General features: G+C 42.9%; 1 protein-coding gene across 1 annotated transcript in view; it reads right to left on the bottom strand.

The window, feature by feature from the left end:
• Positions 1 to 2817: 2817 nt before the first annotated feature.
• CLU (clusterin) overlaps positions 2818 to 22741 on the bottom strand; it is a 64210-nt gene continuing 44286 nt past the window's right edge. Inside the window, exons 7-9 of the mRNA XM_029596232.1 lie at positions 19011 to 19237; positions 6300 to 6472; positions 2818 to 3051 (exon numbers count right to left, since the gene is read on the bottom strand). Of these exons, the coding sequence (XP_029452092.1) occupies positions 3042 to 3051; positions 6300 to 6472; positions 19011 to 19237 (410 nt within the window). The 3' untranslated portion in view covers positions 2818 to 3041. The remainder of the gene's footprint in view (positions 3052 to 6299; positions 6473 to 19010; positions 19238 to 22741) is intronic.

Below are 22741 nucleotides of genomic sequence, written 5' to 3'. Positions count from 1 at the left end.
GCCTCCCAGATCTTCCTCCCCATCCAACTCAAACCTCCTCTCTTGTATACAGCTTCCCCAGTCCTTCTGACCCCTTTCCATATGCCTTCCAGCCTCCTTCCCCCCCACAACCGTTCCTGATCCTGCCCTTTTTCATCTTCTTGCTAGCTTCTCTCTATTTCTCTGGCCCTTCCCCTCTTTCCTTTCTCCCCCCTTCCCGAGGTCGGCTTGCACTGGCACTGTTGTAATCCTCTCAGCCCTACCAGCTTTCCACTCCTCTCCTCTCCTTCCCTACCTCTCCCTCCTGCGGCATGTATTGTAAGTTTTGTGGCAGCACCAGGACCTTACAGAATAGCGCAGTGTACACCCTGTGTCGTCATGGCCATGCGAGTGCATTGACCTCCTGGACCAAGCTATGGACTAAATAGAAGTTACATATTCCTAAAGTAGAATAAAAGTTCTACTTCTGAGGGCCATGCAAGAGATGGTCCCTCACGGTGCCATACTGAATGTTTACCTTTTTGAGATGTGTGCTGATAAAGAGAATACAGAAACCTTATTATTTGCCAAAAAGATTATCCAGATTAACTGGAAATCAAAATGTTGGGGGAAACTCCCTCTACGCCTGGCATTTCGACCTTCTTAGAAGAGTCAATGGACCAGATTAGCAATAGAGCTACTCTAATTGTTTCCTGTGTATCTGAGGGTGGTAAAGAAAAACTGTTTAAGAAATTCTTTACTGTTAGAGATCTGTTATTCTGTGGACATAGAGTTCAAATTTTTCCTGATGTGGCTAGGACCACTCAGGTAAGAAGGAGAAGTTTTTTGTCCCTAAAAACTAAAGTATTAGCACTGGGTGCAACTTTTTTTTTTTGAAGTTTCCATGCCTTTGATTAATTATCAAGGGAAAAAATATGGCTTCATTGATCCTACGCAATTGGAAATATTTTTATTAGATAAACAGCAAGCTTCAATACCAGAGACCGAAGCCTAATAAGAAAGTTTAACTCCTACTCCTTTCAATAATTTACCTATTTAACTCTATATAGTGATTTCTTTGTTCTCCCCCGATTATAGGGTATAATGAGACATGCAATAAATAAATTGTGTCATTTGGTCATGGTATGTTAATATAGTAAGTATATTATTTCTTTTATTTATTGTTGTTGTAACATTTATTTTCTTGTTTTTCATGATGTAAATCATTGATGAAAACTAATAAAAATTTAAATTAAAAAAAAGAGAGAATACAGAAACCTTGGAATATCTTGGTCCTTGGTCCTTATCCCTGCTCTGTGTCTCTACTTCCAGAGGAGGAGAGGTAAGTAGATCAATAGCTCCCCCCCCCCCCCCCCAAAAGTACTCAGCCAGTCCAACTTTATTTATAAACCGTGAAGCCAGTAAAAAGCCCTAAGTAATTAATTGCTTGGTTACATGACAATTGGAGATTGTATTGTGTTGTGATATATGCTGGAAGACAGTAACACTCAGACATGTCATGCACTTCTATCTCTTAGTCTTATAACACATTCAGTAGGCCTCGTGACTAATTGCTCAGATTTCTAAAAAAAAACAAAAACAAACCAAAATAGGGCTAGCAGTGTGGCATAGTGGTCAGAAGATAGATCTGTAAAGCCTGGGGACGCTGGTTTACTTCTTCCCCACACCAAGATTCACTCCTCCCCCCCCCCCCCATCCATCCAGGCTGCTCGCCATCTTCTATTCAGGAACCAGTACGTACGGCACTATGACTTTTGGTTTCTAAGATCAGCTGTTTTTCAAATGATTTGTGAGGAAACCTGAACTGTAGCTCCCAAAATGTTCAGGGTATAGCAGTAAAAGCCCAGGAAAATGCACTTTTGTAGATGATTTTCTTGAACAGTATGACCCTGCAAGTTAGGCCCATCTGCCCTATGAGATTTAATCTAACTTCTATACCAAAGCATCCTGGGAACTGTAGTCCTGCTTTATTAGTAGAAAAACAGATACTCTGGTTTCTCTTCAGACTGAACCAATCTTTCGCCTTTTAAACAGTACTCCCAGAATGATTTGGGTTGGGGATTAGAAACTAGGCAGATCTATCCTCACATTATGTAAAGAGACCTTGTCAGGCTCCTTAATACAGCATTTTTCCTGTTTTTGTTTCTGTGGGAAAAATGCTTAGTAATAGGACCCAAAGTGCCCCATGCTCTCAATAAATACACCATCAACTATTAACCACTTCGGGGGAATTCTTTGATGTGTTGTGATGTGCGGTAGCTATATATGTGTAATAACCCACTGAATGGTTATACTCTTCTATGTCTTTATTCTCAAAAAAATCTTTTTGTGGTTTTTTTTTTTTCAATTATATTTCATTTTTTTAAGTCATGCCTTTATCTTGGCCCTTTTCTCCACTGCGCGTACTCTTCCTGACGGTCAACCCGACTTCCATAGATCATGCGCGCTTATGAATTCCGTACTTATCTTCTTCAATGTTGTGGGCCAAAGCCCAAACAGTTGCTGTAAACGTCCTGCGTTGAGCCGGAGGCCGACGGGTTGGCTGTCAGGCAGAGTTAAGTGCAGTGGAGAAAAGGGCTAAGATAAAGGCATGACTTGAAAAAATTAAATATAATATAAAAATAATTAATTGAAAAAAACACACAAAAAGATTTTTTTGAGAATAAAGATGGTATGCCATAGAAGGGTATAACCATTCAGTGGTTATTACACATATATAGCTCCCGCACATCACAACACATCAAAGAATTCCCCCAAAGTGGTTAATAGTTGATGATGTTTTAGGACGGGGAATCGAGGTTTGGTTGTTTGTACTCAATAAATACACAACAAATGGCATATTTTGAGATTGTTATTTATGGTCCATTTATTTCTCTTAGTTTGCTTCCTACCACTAGGCAGTTAATACTGTAGTTAGAGTGTTAAGATAGAGGTGGATTTCAGGAGTTGTCAGGACAGTTTCTGCTCCCTCGTTGCAGGAGCTTAGTCTGAATTGCTTGGTTTGACATTTAAGATGTGTTGGAGAAGCTTCGATGGTTCCAGCCACGTTCCAGACTGTGGAATTAAGCAGTTCTGTAAAGATAAACATAAATTGGTAGAATAAACATGCCGTAGGTTAAGGATGAGGGAATAATTAATTTTTCAAATCAGGTTGTGATGTTTTGGCAGACTAATGCCCATGCATAACTTTGAAAGTTGACTTAACCTGGATGGGACAGCTTTTATGGAGTCTATAAGCGCACAACTTTCAAACTGAGTGCAAAAGTTTAAAGTCTGCGGGTAAAAAATACCCGCAGACTTTGTCAGTTTTCAAAGGATAGAAATTCCCATTGAAAATTGAGCTGGAAAAAGTACACTCACAAACTCACACCTACTATCTGTGAGGTCCATATCAAATCTATTTAGCCCGATAACTCACAAGGTATCTAGCTAAATGTCAAGTTTTGAATATCTCTGTTGCTTATCCAGCTAAAAGTTAGTCGGGTAAATTTATTATCTAGCTAAGATTTAGCAAAATAAGAAAGGAGCATGTTGGGGGAGAACCAGGGCAAGACGTTTCAATATTTGGAGTTAGCCGAGTCAAGTTCAGCATCCTGTTTCCAACAGTGACCAATCCAGGCTACAACTACCTGGCAAGTACCCAAACATTAAACAGATCCCATGCAACTAATGTCGGTAATAAGCAGTGGCTTTTCATCAAGTCAAATTGATTAATAGCAGTTTATGGATTTCTCCTCCAGGAAATTGTCCAAACCTTTTTTAAACTCAGCTACACTAATTGCCTTAACCATATCATCTGGCAATGAATTTCAGAGCTTAATTGTGTCATGAGTGAAAAATAATTTTCTCCTATTTATTTTACATGTGCTACTTGCTAACTTCCTGGAGCGATATAGAAGCATTATGGCATTCTCCATTTTATTCACCATTCCCACCCTAATAATTCATTAACATTGTTTGCTTTTTTGACCGCCGCAGCACACTGAGCCAACAGTTTCAATGTATTGTCCATTGTGATGCCTAGCTCTTTTTCCTGAGTGGTAACTTCTAATATAAAACCTATCATCGTGTAACTAAGCACTTGTCCACATTAAATATCATCTGCCATTTGGATGCCCAATCTTCCAGTCTTGCAAGGTCAACCTGCAATTTATCACAATCCGCTTGTGATTTAACTACTCTGAATAACTTTGTTTCATCTGCAAATTTTATCACCACATTCATTGTTCCTTTTTCCAAATCCTTTCCAAATATATTAAAAAGCACTGGTCCAAGTACAGATCCCTGAGGCACTCCACTGTTTACCATTCTCCATTGAGAAAACTGACTATTTAATCCTACACTCCATTTCCTATCTTGTACATTTGTGCCCTGCAAACTGATTAAATCGCCTCCTATCCCATGACTTTTTAATTTTCTTAGAAGCCTCTCATGGGGGACTTTGTCAAACGCCATCTGAAAACCCAAATACGCTACATCTACTGCTCATCTTTTATCCATATGTTTCTTAACTGTTGCGTGTCCTGGCCGAGGACGGCCTGCAATCGGCCCTACTCTCCCCCGGCGCCCTTCCTCTCTAGCAGCGGTAGGCAGCTGCCTACGCGCCCTCGCTTCTACTACTTCTCCAGGTTCCTCCGGCTGCTCCACAGCCTCCTCCGGTCTCTGTCGGGTCTCCCCACGTGTGCGTAGGGGAGACGCTGCCACCTTGTAACCCCAGCCATTTGTCTCAGGCACACACGCACCTCTTCAGACTTTAAAGGTGAATTGCTACTTCATCTTATTCTGTATAATGGGGAAGGTTCCTGAATATGGTGCAAGGGATGGCCCCAGTAGAGGTGTGCTAGTGGTATGAGTGGCAGGAGGGATTTTAGCCAAAGGCTGAGTGAATATGGTGTTGTATAAGAGGAGTTTTTTCACATGGACAAAGGGCTGGTTGCAATGCAGGAGCTCAAGGAGAAGGGGCTTCTGGAGGAGCCATGCCAGAGAAGTGAATGTAACAGCAAGATACCTCTCAAGGTGTCTCCAACCGTGCCCAATCTGAGTCACTTGGAAGCACCTATCAGACCCTAATGGGAAAGTCCAGTCCCTATTGTTCACACCCAGAAGTAGGAAATGGAGCCACCCCAGTCTATCGGGCTGACGATTGTCCATGGACTTGTCTTCAGTTGGAGAGGCTAATTATGCATAGACTTGGCAGAATTTGATTTTTGTTTATAGGCTGATAGCTTCCAGGGGTCCTGAGATGGGCTCCTTGGGACTGTACTTTTTATTTTGAAGTAAAGTATAGTGCCAAGGACTTCTTTACTCCACAATAATTTCAGGAATGAATAATTTCACAGAGAGTACAGAATTTAGTGACAACATCCCTGCACCGATAGACAATCTTCCAAACAAAACTCAGGTAAACCCGAAGGGAAATTAAGCCGCCAGTAATCGCAGAGTATGTCATCAAATAATAGTTCAGATTCCAGAGTTTTAGCAGTAAATTACTTTCAAAAGACAGGCTATTTTGTTTTTAGATGTAGAACGCACCTCCCTTTTTCTCTTGCCCTGCAGCTTTCAACAAAATACTGAATATATGATACAGGCTGGTTTAGCTTTTTCCTATCGCCAGGTAATTCCTGGGAAACCCTCCTCACTCCTCTGTGTGTCTAAAGATGAATTCTGCATCCTCTGGAAGTCCCCATTATCTCTTATAAAGGTCATAATTTACCCTGGGATAGGGGTACATAGGACTATAGACGATATCCTCTGCCCCCCCAGGCTCCCCGTGATTTTACAGGAGGAATCACAAAATTAGCCTGTTCCCACATAAATTACAATTACTGCGATAATCCTATGTACAGATCATTCTGACCTTTAATCCCGGCACACTATTACTGTCCACTTAACTGATATGAGGCAAAATTGTTCTTTGATCCAGAGCATATTTTATTCTTTTGCCATCATTTTTTTCTTAGGTTTCCTTTCTTAAAATTTGGATTATTTACACTTCAAAAATTTTTTTTAATAAGTTTCTGAGGTAAAATTGACTTAACATTTATCGCTTTAAAATTCAGAGATTCTGCTAACCCTAATTATACACTGTGATGACCAGATGCGATTAGATACGGCAGTGTATGATGTCAGGATGGCACTTTGCATCCCTAAATAAAGAAGAGTCACCCTCCGCTGTACCTGTAGACCTGTTTAATGTATGAGCATAACTACAAGCAACAGGTGAGAAAGCAAAACACTTCAATTGTCCACCTCCTGTACATCTTTTCATTGGGGATAATCATCTAACACAAAGCTGTGTAAAAATATGTGCTGGAACTTACATGACCCCCTTTTTATAATGCTTCAGAGCCTCCTCTGCTACCATCTCTGTGAACTTAGGATCATCCAGAGGAATGTCTCCAGGGATTGTGAAGGTGATGGGATCCGTGTCAAAGAGCTGCACAGTCACAGTGGCGTCAGATGGCTCCTTGCCTGTGGAAGTTCTGGAAAATACCTAACAAGGAGTAAAAAAAAAAAAAAATAGCCAAAATGCACTGAATTTGTATTCAAACATAAAACCATAAGAAGTTGCCTTACTGGTTTAAACCAAGGTCAATAAAGTCCAGCATCCTGTTTCCAATAGTGGTCAATCCTAGTTACAAGTACCCAAACATTAAATAGATCCCTTGCTACTGATGCCAGTAATAATAGTGGCTATTCCCTAAATCAACTTGATTAATAGCAGTTTATGGATTTCTCCTCCAGGAACTTATCCAAACCTTTTTTAAACCTAGCTACACAAATGCTTTAACCATATCCTCTGGCAGAGAATTCCAGAGCTTAATTGTGAGGTGAGAGAAAAATAATTTTCTCTGATTTGTTTTAAATGTTACTTGCTAATTTCATGGAGTGCCCACTAGTTCTTGTATTCACATTTACTCATTCAAGTCCTTTCATGATTTTATAGACCTTTATCATATCCCATCTCAGCCATCTCTTCTCCAAGCTTTGTAGGGGAACCATTCCATGCCCTTTATCATTGTGGTCGCCCTTCTCTGTACTTTATCTAGTGCAATGATATCTTTTTTGAGATGTGGCGAGCAGAATTGCACACAGTATTCAAGGAGCGGTCTCACCATGGAGCAATACAGAGGCATTATGATATTTTCTGTTTTATTAACCATTCCCTTCCTAATAATTCCTAACATTCTGTTTACTTTTTTGACTGCTGCTACACACTGAGCCGATGATTTCAGTGCATTATCCACTGTGATGCCTAGATCTTTTTTCTGGGTGGTAGCTCCTAATATGGAACCTAACTGTCAGCTCGATCCAGTATCGTCCGCTCGAGGATTGCCCGTCTGTAACGTGCTCGTAGCGCACAATTCGGGCGCGCAAGGCAGTTCGGCGATACAGTCTCCAGTTTCACGCGTCCGTATCGCTTCTGAAAACAGACGCATAACCCTTTCCGCACCCGGCATGTAAATGAACGAAAAAGCTGTATAATGAAGGAATTAGCTATTCCCCTGCGATACTGTAACGGGCGCTGATATTATCTCCTCCGTAACCCGCTGTTCTGCCGCGGCCTTAACCTGCTAGTTTACCGCCTCCCCCTAGTAGGAGTTAGTGTAGTGTAGTGTAGGGTAAAAACATTGCTTACCCGCCCTGGTCCCGTCCGGTCTCCTGCAGCCCCGTCCGGACCGGACGGGGCTGCAGGAGACCGGACGGGACCAGGGCAAAAAAAAAACAAACGAAAAAGTAGCAAGGCTCGGGCCTGCTATGGTAAGTGTAAAAAGTGTAAAAAACAAAAAACCTGTGTGTTATATAAAAAAATAAAACAATTTTAAATACCTGTCGGAGGGCCGTGGGTCCAGGCGGCCGGTGGGCGGCGGGCAGCCATCAGCGGCATCCGGTAGTCCCTTCTCCCTTCCTCCCTCCCTCCCCTGCCTGGATGAGCGCCAAAATCGCACGGGCGGGTCGGCAGCGGGGGGGGGGGGGGGGGCGGCAGCAGGATCCGGGAGCGGCGGGTAGGCAGCAGCGGGGTCCGGGGGGGCAGGGGCAGCGGCAGCGGGGGGGGGCGGCAGCAGGATCTGGGAGCGGCGGGTAGGCAGCAGCGGGGTCCGGGGGTGGCAGCGAGATCCGGGGAGCCAGCAGCGGCAGCATGTTCGATCGCGCAGGCAGGTAGGTGGCAAAGTAAAGATGGCCGCCTGCACGGGAAAATCGTGCAATTGGCCGCTGAAGACGTGACGTCACGACGTTTGGCGTCACGGGGTGTGATGTCACGTCTTCAGCGGCCAATTGCACAATTTTCCCGTGCAGGCGGCCATCTTTACTTTGCCACCTACCTGCCTGTGCGATCGAACATGCTGCCGCTGCTGGCTCCCCGGATCTCGCTGCCACCCCCGGACCCCGCTGCTGCCTACCCGCCGCTCCCGGATCCTGCTGCCGCCCCCCCGGACCCCGCTGCTGCCTACCCGCCGCTCCCGGATCCTGCTGCCGCCCCCCCCCCCCCCCCCCCCCCCCGCTGCCGACCCGCCCGTGCGATTTTGGCGCTCATCCAGGCAGGGGAGGGAGGGAGGAAGGGAGAAGGGACTACCGGATGCCGCTGATGGCTGCCCGCCGCCCACCGGCCGCCTGGACCCACGGCCCTCCGACAGGTATTTAAAATTGTTTTATTTTTTTATATAACACACAGGTTTTTTGTTTTTTACACTTTTTAAACTTTTTTACACTTCCTGGTGCCTGTCATTTCAAATGTCATTTGAAATGACAGGTACCAGCGCACCCAGGTTACTGTATAGGCGCTGTTACAGCGCCTATACAGTTAAATGGGTTGCGCGGGCATAACCCTTCCCTAACGCTTCACAGCCGCGGCATGCATTTGCATGCGATTAGAGGAGAGTATCGGGGAGTTAGTGAAGAGAACTGTGCGTGCGGGGAGGAAGGGTGCGCCTGACACTACCTCACTGTTTTTACCGCGGCCTTACTGGATCGAGCCGTGTGTAACTACAGCTTGGGTTATTTTTTTTCCACTATATGCATCACCTTGCACTTGTCCACATTAAATTTCATCTGCCATTTGGATGCCCAATCTTTAGGTCTTGCAAGATCCTCCTGCAATTTATCACAATCCGCTTGTGATTTAACTACTCTGAATAATTTTGTGTCATCTGCAAATATGAGCCCCTCACTCATCAAGTACAGATCCCTGAGGCACTCCATTGTTTACCTTTTTCCACTGACAAAATGACCATTTAATCCTACTGTCTGTTTCATGTCTTTTAACCAGTTTGCAATCCACAGAAGGATATTGTCTCCTATCACATGACTTTTTAGTATTTTTTAGAAGCCTCAGATAAGGGACTTTGTCAAACACTTTCTGAAAATTCAAATATACTATATTTACCGGTTCCGCTTTATCCATGAGTTTATTAACCCCTTCAAAAAAATGTAGCAGATCTGTGAGGCAAGACTTTCCTTGGGTAAATCCATGCTGGCTGTGTCCCATTAAACCATGTCTATCTTTATGTTCTGTGATTTTATTTTTTTAGAATAGTTTGCACAATTTTTCTCTGCACTGAAGTCAGGCTCATCGGTCTATAGTTTCCCAGATCACCCCTGGATCCCTTTTTAAACTCCCCCCCCCCCCCCCCCCCCCCTCCCCTAGTTCTAATATCAGTTTCTCTGTAAAGCCCTGTTGGCTACTTTTTGTTCCATGGAAACCGATGTGATGTTTTCTTAACGAATGTTGGTATACAAAAACTTTAAATAAATAAATAAATAAATATCAGGTTTACATTAGCCACCCTCCTATTCTCAAGTATAATGGACGATTTTAATGATAGGTTACAAATTACTAGTAATAAATCTGAAATTTCATTTTTTAGTTCTTTCAGAACCCTGGCGTGAATACTATCCAGTCCAGGTGATTTGCTACTCTTCAGTATGTCAGGCTGACCTACTACATCTTCCAGGTTCACCATGATTTGATTCAGTTCATCTGAATCATCACCCTTGAAAAACATCTTCGGAATGATTGTCTCCAACATCCTCATTAGTAAACACCAAAGCAAATACTTCATTTAGTCTTTCTGCAATGGCCTTATCTTCCCTTTAACCACTCGATCATCTAATGGTCCAACCGACCCCCTCGCATGCTTACTGCTAAAGATATATTTTAAAAAGATTTTATTATGAGTTTTTGCCTCTACGGCCAAATTTTCAAACTCTCTCTTAGTCTGTCTTATCAATATTTTACATTTAACTTTCCTATGCTTTTTCCTATTTTCTTCAGATGGATCCTTCTTTCAATTTTTGAAGGAAGTTCTTTTGGCTTAAATAGCCTCTTTTCATCTTGCCTTTTAACCATGCTGGCAATCGTTTGACCTTCCTTCCACTTTTCTTAATGCATCGAATACATCTGGACTGCGATCCTAAGATGGTATTTTTAAACAACAATTATGAACACAACAGACCTATAGCACCAGGAGGAGAAAAAACACTATTGCTTGAAGATGTTGCTGCTCTTTATCTTCACATACCATTAGCCCTTGAAGAAGGCTTTTCAGCCGAAACACGGTCCGTGTCGGGCTTGACGCTGTGCATGTCCCCACGTCCATGTCTCCGCTACCTCCTCGAGAACATTAAGCTAAGTGCATAAATTTTGCAATGCTGCTAAAAAAAAGCTTAATACTTAAATATGCACTGCCAATGGGCTATTTTATTGTTCACTTGAGCATAAGAAAAATCTTAAAAAATAATCTGACCGATGATTATACAACTGGTATACTATTGCTAACTAGCATCAGATATGTATGCCCCGTATGAGGTCTGCTGACAAGTATAACTAAGCTGTGTACTTACACTATTATTGGTTCTCATTTTTGGGATTCTAGCTTATTTATTTTGCTATTTTTAAACAACATCCATGCCTGTTGTACACTCTTAACCTTTTGTAGCTGAACCTTTCAGTTTTTTAAAATATTTTCCTTATATTATCAAAGTTTCCCTTTTGAAAGTTTAGTGCTACAGCTGTAGATTTACTTATTGGCCCCCTTCCAGTTATAAATTCAGATTTGATCTTGTTATGATCACTATTATAATCACTTAATACCTTTGTGCACGGGTTATCAAATTTATGCAGACAGTGTGTAATTTTATATCCCATTCGGAAACTCTTAGAGCATACTGAGCTGCATCACCCTGCAATCTATTTCAGTAGAGGATGTGATGATCCAGATATCTCCAGATACGTGTAGCTTAGGGGTAATCATTGATTCACAATTGTCCTGGGTCCCTCATACCAAATTGGTAGTGGAAACAGGCTTTTATAAGCTACGACTTTTAAGAGAGCTCAAGGTGCTTTTATTGCCAAATAATTTTCGATCAGTGGTCCAGATGTTTTTATTTGCTATTTTAGGCTGTTGTAACACTTTGTACCTGGGGATTCCTTCTTCAATCAAGCCCTTGCAACTGCTATAAAATGCAGCAGCAAGGCTGATTACCGGGCATAAGAAGAGTGAACACATTTCACCAGTTCTGAAAGACTTGCAATGGCTACCTGCTCCCACTAGAGCAAAGTGTAAGGTTTATGTTGACGCATAAACTATTGTCAATTGAGTTGCTAACTTGAGTGAACGCAATGTTTGGGTTCATAACCCAGTTAGAACTTTGTGCTCCTCACAAAAATCTTTTCTGGATGTTCCCGCAATGAAAAGTAGCCAGGTTATCTGAGACCAGAGCCTGTGCATTTTCTATTGTTGCACCCCATTTTGTGGAACTCTTTGCCTCATGAGCTGAGAGAAGTGGAGTGCTCAAAGAAGTTTAAAACTCTTTTAAAAAGTGCGTTATTTAAATAGGTATTCTGTTTTAATATGAGATTGTTTGTTTATTTTTAGATTCTATAACTGCAGATTTGATATTGCTAGTGTCTTATATTTTTATGCATTTTATTATGTATGCTTTGTTGTGAGCCACTTCAGGCCTTGGTGTAGGCGGCATCTAAATGCAATAAGTAAATATTGCCAAGCAGCCGCACTACCATTACCTCTCTCACTAAATCTTGCATTCCTCTAAAAATTCGTTCTAAAATAACTCCCTCTCTCGTTGGTTCCTGAACCAATTGTTCCCTGAAGCGGTCATTTATTCCATCCAGGAACTTTCTCTCTCTAGCATGGCCTGATGTTAAATTTACCCAGTCAATATTGAGGTAATTGAAATCTCCCACTATTACTGCACTGCCAAATTAATTAGCTTCCCTAATTTCTCTTAGCATTTGATCACCCGTCATCATTTTGGCCAAGTAGATGTTAGTATACTCCTGTCGTTATACTCTTCCCGAACATATACCCATAAACATTCTACTATGCATTTAGGGGCAGATTTTCAAAAGGTTACGTTTGTAACTCCGAAAACCTGTCCCTGCGCGCGCCAAGCCTATTTTGCACATATGTCCCGGGGCTTTGAAAAAGGGGCGGGAAGGGGGCGAGATCGTAGGTGGGGCACCAGTCCGGGGGAAGGAAGGGGGCGTGGGCCGGGGGCGTGGGCCGGGGGCTGTGCGGGGGCGGGACCGAGGCCTCCGGTAGAGTGGCCTTGCTGGAGGTTCGTGCGCCGGCAGCTGTCCGGCATGCGCAAGATATGCCTGCCCGGAGGCCGGCATGCGCAAGTGGGCAGGCGTAAATTCGAAAACAAAGGTAGGGGGAGGATTTAGGTAGGGCTGGGGGACAGGTTAGATAAGGGAAGGGAGGGGAAGGTGGGGGGGGGGAGCGGAAGGAAAGTTCCCTCCAAGGCTGCTCTGATTTCGGAGCGGCCTCAGAGGGAATGGGGAAAGCCATCGGGGCTCCCCTAGGGCGCAGCGCACGCAAGGTGCACAAGTGTGCACCCCCTTGCTCATGTGCCGACCCCGGATTTTATAATATGCGCGTGGCTGCCTATAAATCAAAGGATGAGCTAGGGGATAGGAGGGAGGGAAAACTAAGACACTAGAATTAACTACCTTGGCTTGCTTTTTGTATTGGACACATGCAATTCCTGCCTCACTGCTTTAAAGCTGGTGCTATAGAAAAGCAACAGAGCAAAAATACAAAAAAATACCAACCAGAGTACAACAAGAAGTAACAGCAAAAAACCATCTACTGATAAGAAACAATTTGGGAGTGGCATTGGAGCATGGCAGGGACAGCACAGAGTGGGAAAGCCAGAGACCCAAGCTTGATTCTCCCATCCACTAGTCAGTGTGTGACCTTGAGCAAGTCACTTAACTTCCTCATGCCCAGACTTCATGGATTCCCAAGTTTCCTGCAATTCATGGGGGTTTCTTGTATCAGGCTCCTGCATAGATGGAAAAATACCACAAGACTAGGAGACCTGAAATTCACTCCTGACAGTTAGAGAGTGGTTGAGTGCCCGGTCCTCTGCTGGAGAATAAATGCAATAGTCTGGTGAGGGACCTTTACAGGAAGAGGTGCGAGAGAGAGATTGAGAGAAAAGGGAGACGAGGAAAGAAATGAAGAATGGCTGAGGAGGTAGTGACTGAGAGAAAAGGAAGAGTAAAGTGAAAACCAAACAAAGACATGGAAGAAACTAAAGCCAAAGGTTACTCTTCTTTTTAAGGGACCAATATTTTTACATTATTGAGTGAGCAGTGGAGCATTAATGTTTGGGTATCTTGGAGCATTTACGTAGAGTGCCATCTGAACAAGGGACCTTTATGATCTCAAAAGCTCATGTAGTATAATATCTTTGGATAATTGTTATGCTAGTCCAATAAAGGGGATCAAAACCTGCCAAAGAATCCTAAGTTACCATATGAACCTGCTGCAATTTCATTAGCTATAACAGAGCCATGGAGACTGCAGCAGGAAACTGCCATGGAAAGTTACGGGAGGCTGCAGAACATAGAGCCTTTAGAGGGCTGGCACAGCTTTTCTTTATTAAAAACTATTAATGAAGAGGAACTTTGAGAATGCCGTTACATCTGCTAATGCCTAATACAGGAAATATTGACTAGTCCAGCATTTCCCAACCGGTGTGCCGTGGCTGGAGTGCAGGTGTTTTGCGGCTGCTGTCTCATTTCCTGTTTCCCTCCTGGCCTGCAGAATGTCCTCCTGTAAGCAGGGGGCGTTGGAGAGCAGCACTTTATAGGCAGGGTGCCCCTGTACTATTTATGGAACTGTCTTGCTACTTTGGAACTTTGTGCTGGTTCTCCTCTGCAAAGAAACTGCACGGGGCTCTGTAGGCTTGTGAGATCTGCTGGAACCTGAACAGTTCAGACTGCAGAGGGAGGCTGGCAAAGGAGGAAGATGCAGCACTTGGAAACCTACTCCCAGATTTTTGCTGTTCAGGGATTGGAGTGGAGTGGGGAAAGGGACAGATGAATGTGCCACAGTGTGTGTGTGGGGGGGGGGGGGGGGGGGGAGAGGGAAGGGAAGGTGCTAATGCCAGAAGATGGGGGACAGGGAAGTCGATGATGCTAGGGGGTGAGGGAGGGGAACAGAGAGTGATTGGCATGGGAAGTGGAGAGAGAGGGAAGAAAAACCGATGACGCCAGGGGATGGAGAGAGGGAAGGAGATGATGCCAGGTGATGGAGGTAGAGGGGTGGAGGCAGAGGGAAGGTAATGATATGCCAAGGGATGAGAGAAATAGTGTGACGGCAGAGGAAAGGAGATGTCAGGGGAGAGGGAATGTTGTGATGATGGGGAGTGAAGGGAGAAAGAGAAAGTGATGATGATGTGAGGGAGTTGGGAAGAGGTGGTGGAAGGTGATGATGATGCCTGGGGATGAGGGAAAGGGAAGGTGATGATGTTGCCAAGGGGAGAGGAAGAGGGATCAGGATAGTGCCAGGGAGTGATGAGAAGGGGAAGATGATGAGTGAAGGGAGAAGGAAGGTGGTGATGATGTGAGGTGTAGGGAAAAGGTGGTAATGATGCCTGGGGATGAGGGAAAGGGAAGGTGATGATGTTGCCAAGGGGAGTGGAAGAGGGATGAGGATAGGGCCAGGGAGTAATGAGAAGAGGAAGATGATGAGTGAAGGGAGAAGGAAGGTGGTGATGATGTGATGTGAGGTGTAGGGAAAAGGTGGTAATGATGCCAGGGGGGTGGGGGAGAGGGATAGAGGGAGAGGGAAGGTAGTGATGATGATGATGATGCCAGAGGTGAGGAGGGAGAGAGAAGATGATGATGATGCCAGGATGGGGGAGAGGGATAGATGGAAAAGGAAGGTAGTGATGATGTTGGGGGTGAGGAGATGAAGAGAGCAGGTGATGATGCCAGGGGGGTGCAAGAGAGTGGTGAAGGAAAGGTGATGATGATTCAAGGGTGGAGGAAGAGGTGGTAGGAGAGGGAAGGTGATGATGCCAGGGAGTGGGGGAGAGGGGTAGAAGGAAAGGAAAGGTGATAATGATGACATCAGGGGTGAGAAGGTGGAGACAGAAGGTGATATTGATGCCAGGGAGTAAGAGAGATGGAAGGTGCTGATAATATGAGGGAGGGGGGGAGAGGGAAGGTGATAATGATGATGACAGGAGGGTGAGGGTTAGGGAAGGTAAGAAGATGATGATGCCAGGGGATAGGCATAATTATGATGATGAGGGAAGGGAGATGATGCCAAGGAGAGAGGGAAGATAAGAGAACGTGATGATGGGGAAGTGGCTGGTGTGCTATAATGAAGTGACCCCTGTGCCAGGTGTGCCGTGAATCAAAAAGTTGGGAACCGCTGGACCAGTCCTCCTGTATCATTGACCCTCATTTTGAGGGTAATTTTCAACAGTGTGTGTAAGTCAGCACATATGCACGCAAGTTGGAGCATCTAAAATTACAGCAGTACTTTATAAAACTGTGATTTTAGTTGTGCAGCTCTATCAGCAGGTTTAAAAGCATTGATAACGTATGTGCGTATATCGCTTACAAAATACTATGGCTTACTTCTAAACCCCATCCCAGAACTTTCCTAAACTGCCTCCTTTTTCCCCTTTCTCATTTACGTGCGACACTGGTAGTGCATACTTCCGATTTTTACAAAATACTACTTAACGTGTGTACATGCTACCGTGGCCTCTTGCAGGTCAATGGGGGGTGTATCTTGTGTGGTTAGCTGTAAGCATTTTCCAGCAGCAGAAAGTTCATGCAGAGTTCAGGGAAGTGTGAGTCAGTCGGTGAACTGTGGGAGATTCTGTTCCTCTCAGAGCATGGGTTTCTGGAGGGATATAAAAAGTGCTTCCCACCAGGCACAGGGTGGAGTTTGGAAGAAATTGGAGGGGAGAGAGAGAGAGTGAAGGGGACTCCTGTCCATGGGTGCTCAGAGGTTTTGTGCTGAAATCTGGCATAGAGTGGTGTGAATTTTTTTGAGGAACTGAAGAGTCCTTCATTACAGCATGAAAGAGTTACAGGGCTAAAGTGTGGAGCCTCAAGGCTGCTGTTGGAGCAGAGAGACACCTCCTGCTAGTGTTCACCGTGCACCAGCTGGGAAGATAGACTCCAAGGTCTAAGGGGACACCATCTGAATGGGGAAACCCGTAGGGGCCTATGCAATATCATGCACGGTAAAATGGGCACTCGTATTGAGCGCCTATTTTCCTAAAGCACACACATCCACCGCTCTTGGGCACCTGATGCTATATTTGAATGAGCTGCCATGTTAAAAAGGACGTGCTAGGGAAAATTGTGTGTCCCTAGCACTGAAATGCTTTGGGCATCCAGGAGATGCAGCTCTGCACCCTTAAGGAAAACGAGTGTCCATTTTATCCCACCGCAGATAATTTACATGCACAATCTGCATGCAGCAAAATCAGCCTGGAGGGTTTAAATTGTGTGTGTATATTATGGCGCCAGAATTTTTTTTTTTAAATCGATCCCTTACATTTCTCCTTAAATTTTAATCACCGCAAGCAGTAGACCTTAGTATCGCAAGGATATTAAGAGGAAACACAGAGAGTAGTATTTTTTGTTTTTTCATGTGCCCTTGACTAGCCGTATGACTTAATGCCAGTCCCAGAGCTGGCGTTAAATTTGCCTGATTAAAAAGGGTATGTTGGGTGACTGGCGATTTTCTGCAAACGTAGGGTAATAGCTAATGCCCTCATCTACATGAAATTTACATGTGATGAGTGCTGTTAGCTATGTGTTTGTTTGGGCACGAGTTTTGGTCATGCCTTATTGCATTGGGTGTTACTCTACTATGTCCAAAACACGCGTCCAACTGAGGATAAATCTGTGCGCTAGGCTGCGCGCACTTTACTGCATTGGCCCCATAGGCGGCGAGTGATGAAGAAAAGACAAGGGATACTGCTTTCCTAGAGTGGGTCTAGAAGAGGATAAAGAACCCTACTGGGTTTTTGAACAGAGCCCAAAGACCTTGGGATTAGAGGAGTGAATTAACTGTTAGTAATTTTATGGAGTATCTGAGCTGAATTGATGGACTGCTAATTGATTTTCTATTTTGTGCGCTTGCACTGTTGGCTGATTGCCTTCTGCCATTTTCTGGACTGTGGCTATTTTCTTGGACCTTACAATACATTTTTTCTTTTTTGGATCAATACTTTTGGGGCAGACCTGTGCTTTTACCTAGTTGAGTGCAAGTGTTCCCTTGGGCCTCCCAGCTTTGCTGGTCCTTGCTGCTGGACTGAGCCCTGGCTTTCCCTGGTTCCGGGGCTGCAGAGAGGTCTTCTTCCAACCCCTGAAGCCACCAAAGGTGTGACCCCGGATGAAGGGGGAGGGATTATGCTGCTTATACGCCTAACTTCCAGTTTTACGCGCTGGAACCTTTTGAAAATTCAAACCTTTATGTTTGGTCACAGTGGGGGGCAATTTCCAATACCTGCAACATATGTGGGCTATTTTTGCCTGTGTATATTATATCGATTCTCAGGCTCACATTGTTTCCCTTTGAAAATGAGAAAGTTTGGAGTACCTGCTGTTTGTGTGGGTGACTGAGCTGGGAGAAATCCCATGTACGGATGCTATTTCTCTCCCTGACTAAACCATGCTCACCAGAATGCCCTCTTTTTACTGTGGCTAAATCTGTGTACCTTATGGAAGCCGCGCATGCTTTTAGCGGTATTTGAAGATGGCTATTTTTTTTCAGGCCATTTTACTCTGGTAAATGCCTCTTTATCTAGGTAAATGGCTTTGAAAATTGCCCTAATAATATGATTTGTACTAGAGGACAGTATTGTTACAAATTGAGATGTTACAAACAACTATGGGGATTTCCAGGAATTAGATTAACAGCACTACGTTCATACTATCCACCTATCTCACCTAACCTATGTACCGTATTTATTTATTTGGCATGCATTTATCTTGCCAGGGTACCTTGCAATAAAATTGGAGTCTTTGGCTGCGGCACATACTGTGTTTAAAGGAATTAAAAATTAGAGCTTAAAATGGTTAATAAGATGCAATATTGGAATAAGTTTTGTTTTAGTCTAGCTCTGAAAACTTGAAGCAGCAGAGCATCCTGGATGTCCTGGAAAGGGAGGAGAGGAAAGGCCTGAGAACGAAAGGAGGCCCGGCAGGTGTGACATTGCAACAAGAAGGATGTGAGATGGATTGTAAGGGGAGGACAAGCAGGTAGGTAAGAAGGAGAAAGACCATGAAATGCATTTAAAGGTATAGGCAAGAAGTTGGAATTGTCATCGATTCATAACAGGAAGCCACTGCAGGGCAGTAAGGAGAGGGGAAGCATTTCAAACATGAGAATAACAAGGATAGAGAAGATGCCTAGTGAAATTTTGCAGAATCTGAAGGGGATAGAGGCCATCAAACAGACTATTATAATAATCCAAGTGAGAAATAAAATAAGCAGAAAGAAGAATGTATACAAAATATTATATAGGAAGGTCAAATACTGGAGCCTTCATGTTTCAGAGGCTTCCAAAACTAGAAAAGCAACTGTGAGGTTTATGAGTGTGAAGGACCTAAGCATTGCCTTTATGGATGAGGAAAACCAGATTTCATGTAGGATTTCTCCCTGATGAGACCTATTTGGGAAGGTGCTAGAAGAGATGCTTGACAAAGTTGAATAAACAAACAAAACCCAAAGAGTGGGACTTACGGTGGACACTTGGAATATTCCATTGCTGTTGTCTGTCAGGTTGGCAAGCTTGGAAACCCACCCAAACTGTTCATTAAGCTGGTCCAAGATGCTGGTGGTATTTAGCATCTCCTCCTGGAATTTCTGTAGCAGATCTTCATATAGACTCGTGAATTTCTCAGCCATTCTCATGGAGTCTTCAAACTGCTCCTGCAGTTTTCTCTGCACAGTACCTTTCCCAGAGCAGTCTTTACAGAGTTAAAAACAAGAAGTCAATGGAATTAAAATAAATTGAGATTGTAACTGCTCTGAATCCTGTGCTCTTAACTACTGACTTCACCATATACTGAGGAAGGGAATATTGGTACTCGAGTGCTGCAACTGGTCAAATTTCCAGGATATCCTCAATGAAAATGCATGAAATGAATTTGCATGCAATTGAGGTAGTGCATGCAAATACTTCTCATATATATTCAGCATGGATATCTTGAAAACCTGACCAGTTTGCGGCGCTCAAGGACCAGAGTTGTCTACCCCTGCCATACACTGAGATTCTACTTGTTATCCTAAACAGCTGCACATTTTCTCTTTGAAATGTAACAGCAGTAGCCTAGTCATTTTTCTCCTTACAGAGCCAAAACAAAATCCATTAAATTACAGGATAGAAAACTGTGTGCATTTGGAAGGACATCCTCTGCCACTTTCATGTAAAACCTCACCATTTTTCTGATCTGTCTTACACGCTTTCATAAGCCGGTCCTGGAGTATCCCCTAGCCAGCTGTGTTTTCAGCATATCCACAATGAAAATGCATGAGATAGGTCTGCATTCACTGCCTGTAGTGTATACAAAGCTATCTCATGCATAATCATTGTGGATATTCTGAAAACCAGACTGGCTAGAGGTGCTCCAGGACCAGCTTATAACAAACTGCTTTAAAACCATTCACCCAGTCCAAATATCTCAACAGGCTATCACATAAAATGTTACATGAAAAGGGGTATGATCAAATTTGCAGATGACACAAAATTATTCAGAATAGTTAAGTCACAAGTGGATTGTGATAAATTGCAGGAGATCCTTGTGAGGCTGGAAGACTGGGTGTCTATATGTCATGATTTTGAAGACCTCTATCATATCCCCCCTCAGCTGTCTCGTCTCCAAGCTGAAAAGCCCTAACCTCTTTAGCCTTTTCTCACAGGGGAGCCTGTTTTATGGTTCTGCATCAAAACCATAAAACATTTTAAAAAGACCTAAAAACATGGCTTTTTCGTAGAGCTTATGATGAGCAGGATCAGAAAAACCCAGCGACAATTTAAGAACATTCTGAATTTTATTTTCATTTTATTTTTTTATATTTTAGTATACTGTATTTTATTTGATTTTGTTTCTTTTTTTTAAATTTTTAATGTTGAATATTTTAAAATTGTGTCATTATCTTATTCATGACTATTTAACTTGCTTATGTGAACCATTGTGATGGTATTTCTCCAAACAACGGTATATAAAATCAATCAATAAATAAATTCAATCCCCTTTATCATTTTGGTTGCTCTTCTCTGTACTTTTTCCAGTGCAACTATATCTTTTTTGAGATGCAGCAACTAGAATTGCACACAGTATTTAAGGTGTAGTCTAACCATGGACAATACAGAGGCATTGTGATATCCTCTGTTTTATTTGCCATTCCCTTCCAAATAATTCCTAACATTCTGTTAGGTTTTTTTACTGTTATAGCACACTGAGCCAATGATTTCAATGTAATATCAACTATGACACCCAGCTCTTTTTCCTGGTTGGTAATTCCTAATATGGACCCTAACATCGTGTAAATACACCATGGGTTATTTTTCCCTATATGCATCACCTTGCACTCTCAATGCACAATTAAGTTCTGGAATTTATTGCCAGAGAATATGGTTAAGTCAGTGTAGCTGGGTTTAAAAAAGATTTGGATAAGTTCTTGGAGGAGAAGGCCATAAACTCCTATTAATCAATAGGGAATAGCCACTGCTTGTTGTTGGCATTAGTAGCCTGGGATCTATTTAATGTTTGGGTACTAAAAGGATTCGACAAAGGCAAAAAATACCTACTCATTCTCCTTGACCTCTCAGCTGCCTTTGACACAGTAAACCACAATATACTCCTAGAACGGCTGACTGAAATCGGTTTAACTGACACCACCTTACAATGGTTCTCATCCTATCTATCCGATAGAACCTACCAAGTATCAATTAACAACAACCCATCCAAAAAGATTAGCCTCAACACTGGAGTTTCCCAAGGATCAGCGTTATCGGCCACTCTGTTTAACATATACCTTCTTCCCATTTGCCAACTACTAAAAGATAGTGGAATCACCCACTTCCTCTATGCTGATGACATTCAACTTCTAATTCCCATCCAAAATTCAATTGAAGAAACGTACAAAGAAACATCTGCTCTACTTGTCTCAATTAAACATCTTCTAACATCACTGAAACTCATAATCAGCATCAACAAAACTGAAATAATCCTCATGGACAAAATACCCAATCCAACACCACCACCCCAACTCATACTCGACAATCAAATGAACCCAATACTCCCTGTCACCCATACCAGAAACCTAGGAATTATTATTGACAAAGAACTTTCATTCAAGAACCATATATCAAACAAAATCAAAGAAGGATATCACAAACTGAAATCGGTTTAACTGACACCCTAAGACGTCTGAAACCATTTTTAACCCTTACGACTTCAGAACTGTACTACAGCTACTCATATTCTCAACCATCGACTACTGCAACTCCCTACTGATTGGAATACCATCTTCCAACCTCAAGCATCTCCAAATTTTGCAAAACTCAGCAGCCAGAATTCTGACAGGAATAAAGAAGAATGACCACATAACGCCTATACTGATTTCACTACACTGGCTTCCAATTAAAGCCCGAATTGAACACAAATCCATGACCATCATACACAAATTACTAAACAATGAACATCAAGGTCAAATTGGTTTAAACATAACCCCCCAGAATCCCCAAAGAAACTTATGCTCAAACAACACAGGCCGCTTAACAGTCCCCGCCATCAGAGATGCTCACTTAACAACAACCAGAGAAAGAGAGCATTTTCCATCGGCTGCCCTAAAATATGGAACTCCCTCCCAAAAGATTTGAGAACCCAACCTAACCTCAAAACTTTCAAAAAAGATCTAAAAACGTGGCTGTTTACAAAGTCTACATTGACAATCAAACATCACAACTTCCAAACACCCAACAGAACTACCACCCGAATCCACGAAATAACTTGTCACCAACCAGCACCAAGCAAACCCTTCTCACTCAAAAATGATTTTTTTCTGGACTATAAAAAAGATTAACTTTTCATTTATAATATGTATCCTGTCTATACCTTAATTCACAATTGTTAAGAAAATACCTTTTGAATCTTGTAAACCGTTGTGATGGCTTCATCGAATGACGGTATATAAAACTCAACAAATAAATAAATAAATACTTGCCAGGTACTTGAGACTTGGAATGGCCACTGTTGGAGACAGGATACTAGACATGATGGATCTCTGGTCTGACCCAGCATGGCATATCTTATGTTTTTATGTTGTCTGTTCGGGTATATTATATTAAATACCTCTTTACAAATAAACTTGAGGACATTCCAGTTCTATGCATTTTCAATTTTTTTTATAAAACTCATTAGCAACCAAGTATTCGTACGTATTTACTATTCTTGCCATATTCAAAT

This window comes from Rhinatrema bivittatum, chromosome 3 (assembly GCF_901001135.1).
Source record: "Rhinatrema bivittatum chromosome 3, aRhiBiv1.1, whole genome shotgun sequence".
Taxonomy (NCBI): domain Eukaryota; kingdom Metazoa; phylum Chordata; class Amphibia; order Gymnophiona; family Rhinatrematidae; genus Rhinatrema; species Rhinatrema bivittatum.
This window is presented reverse-complemented; position numbering and strand designations above follow the sequence as displayed.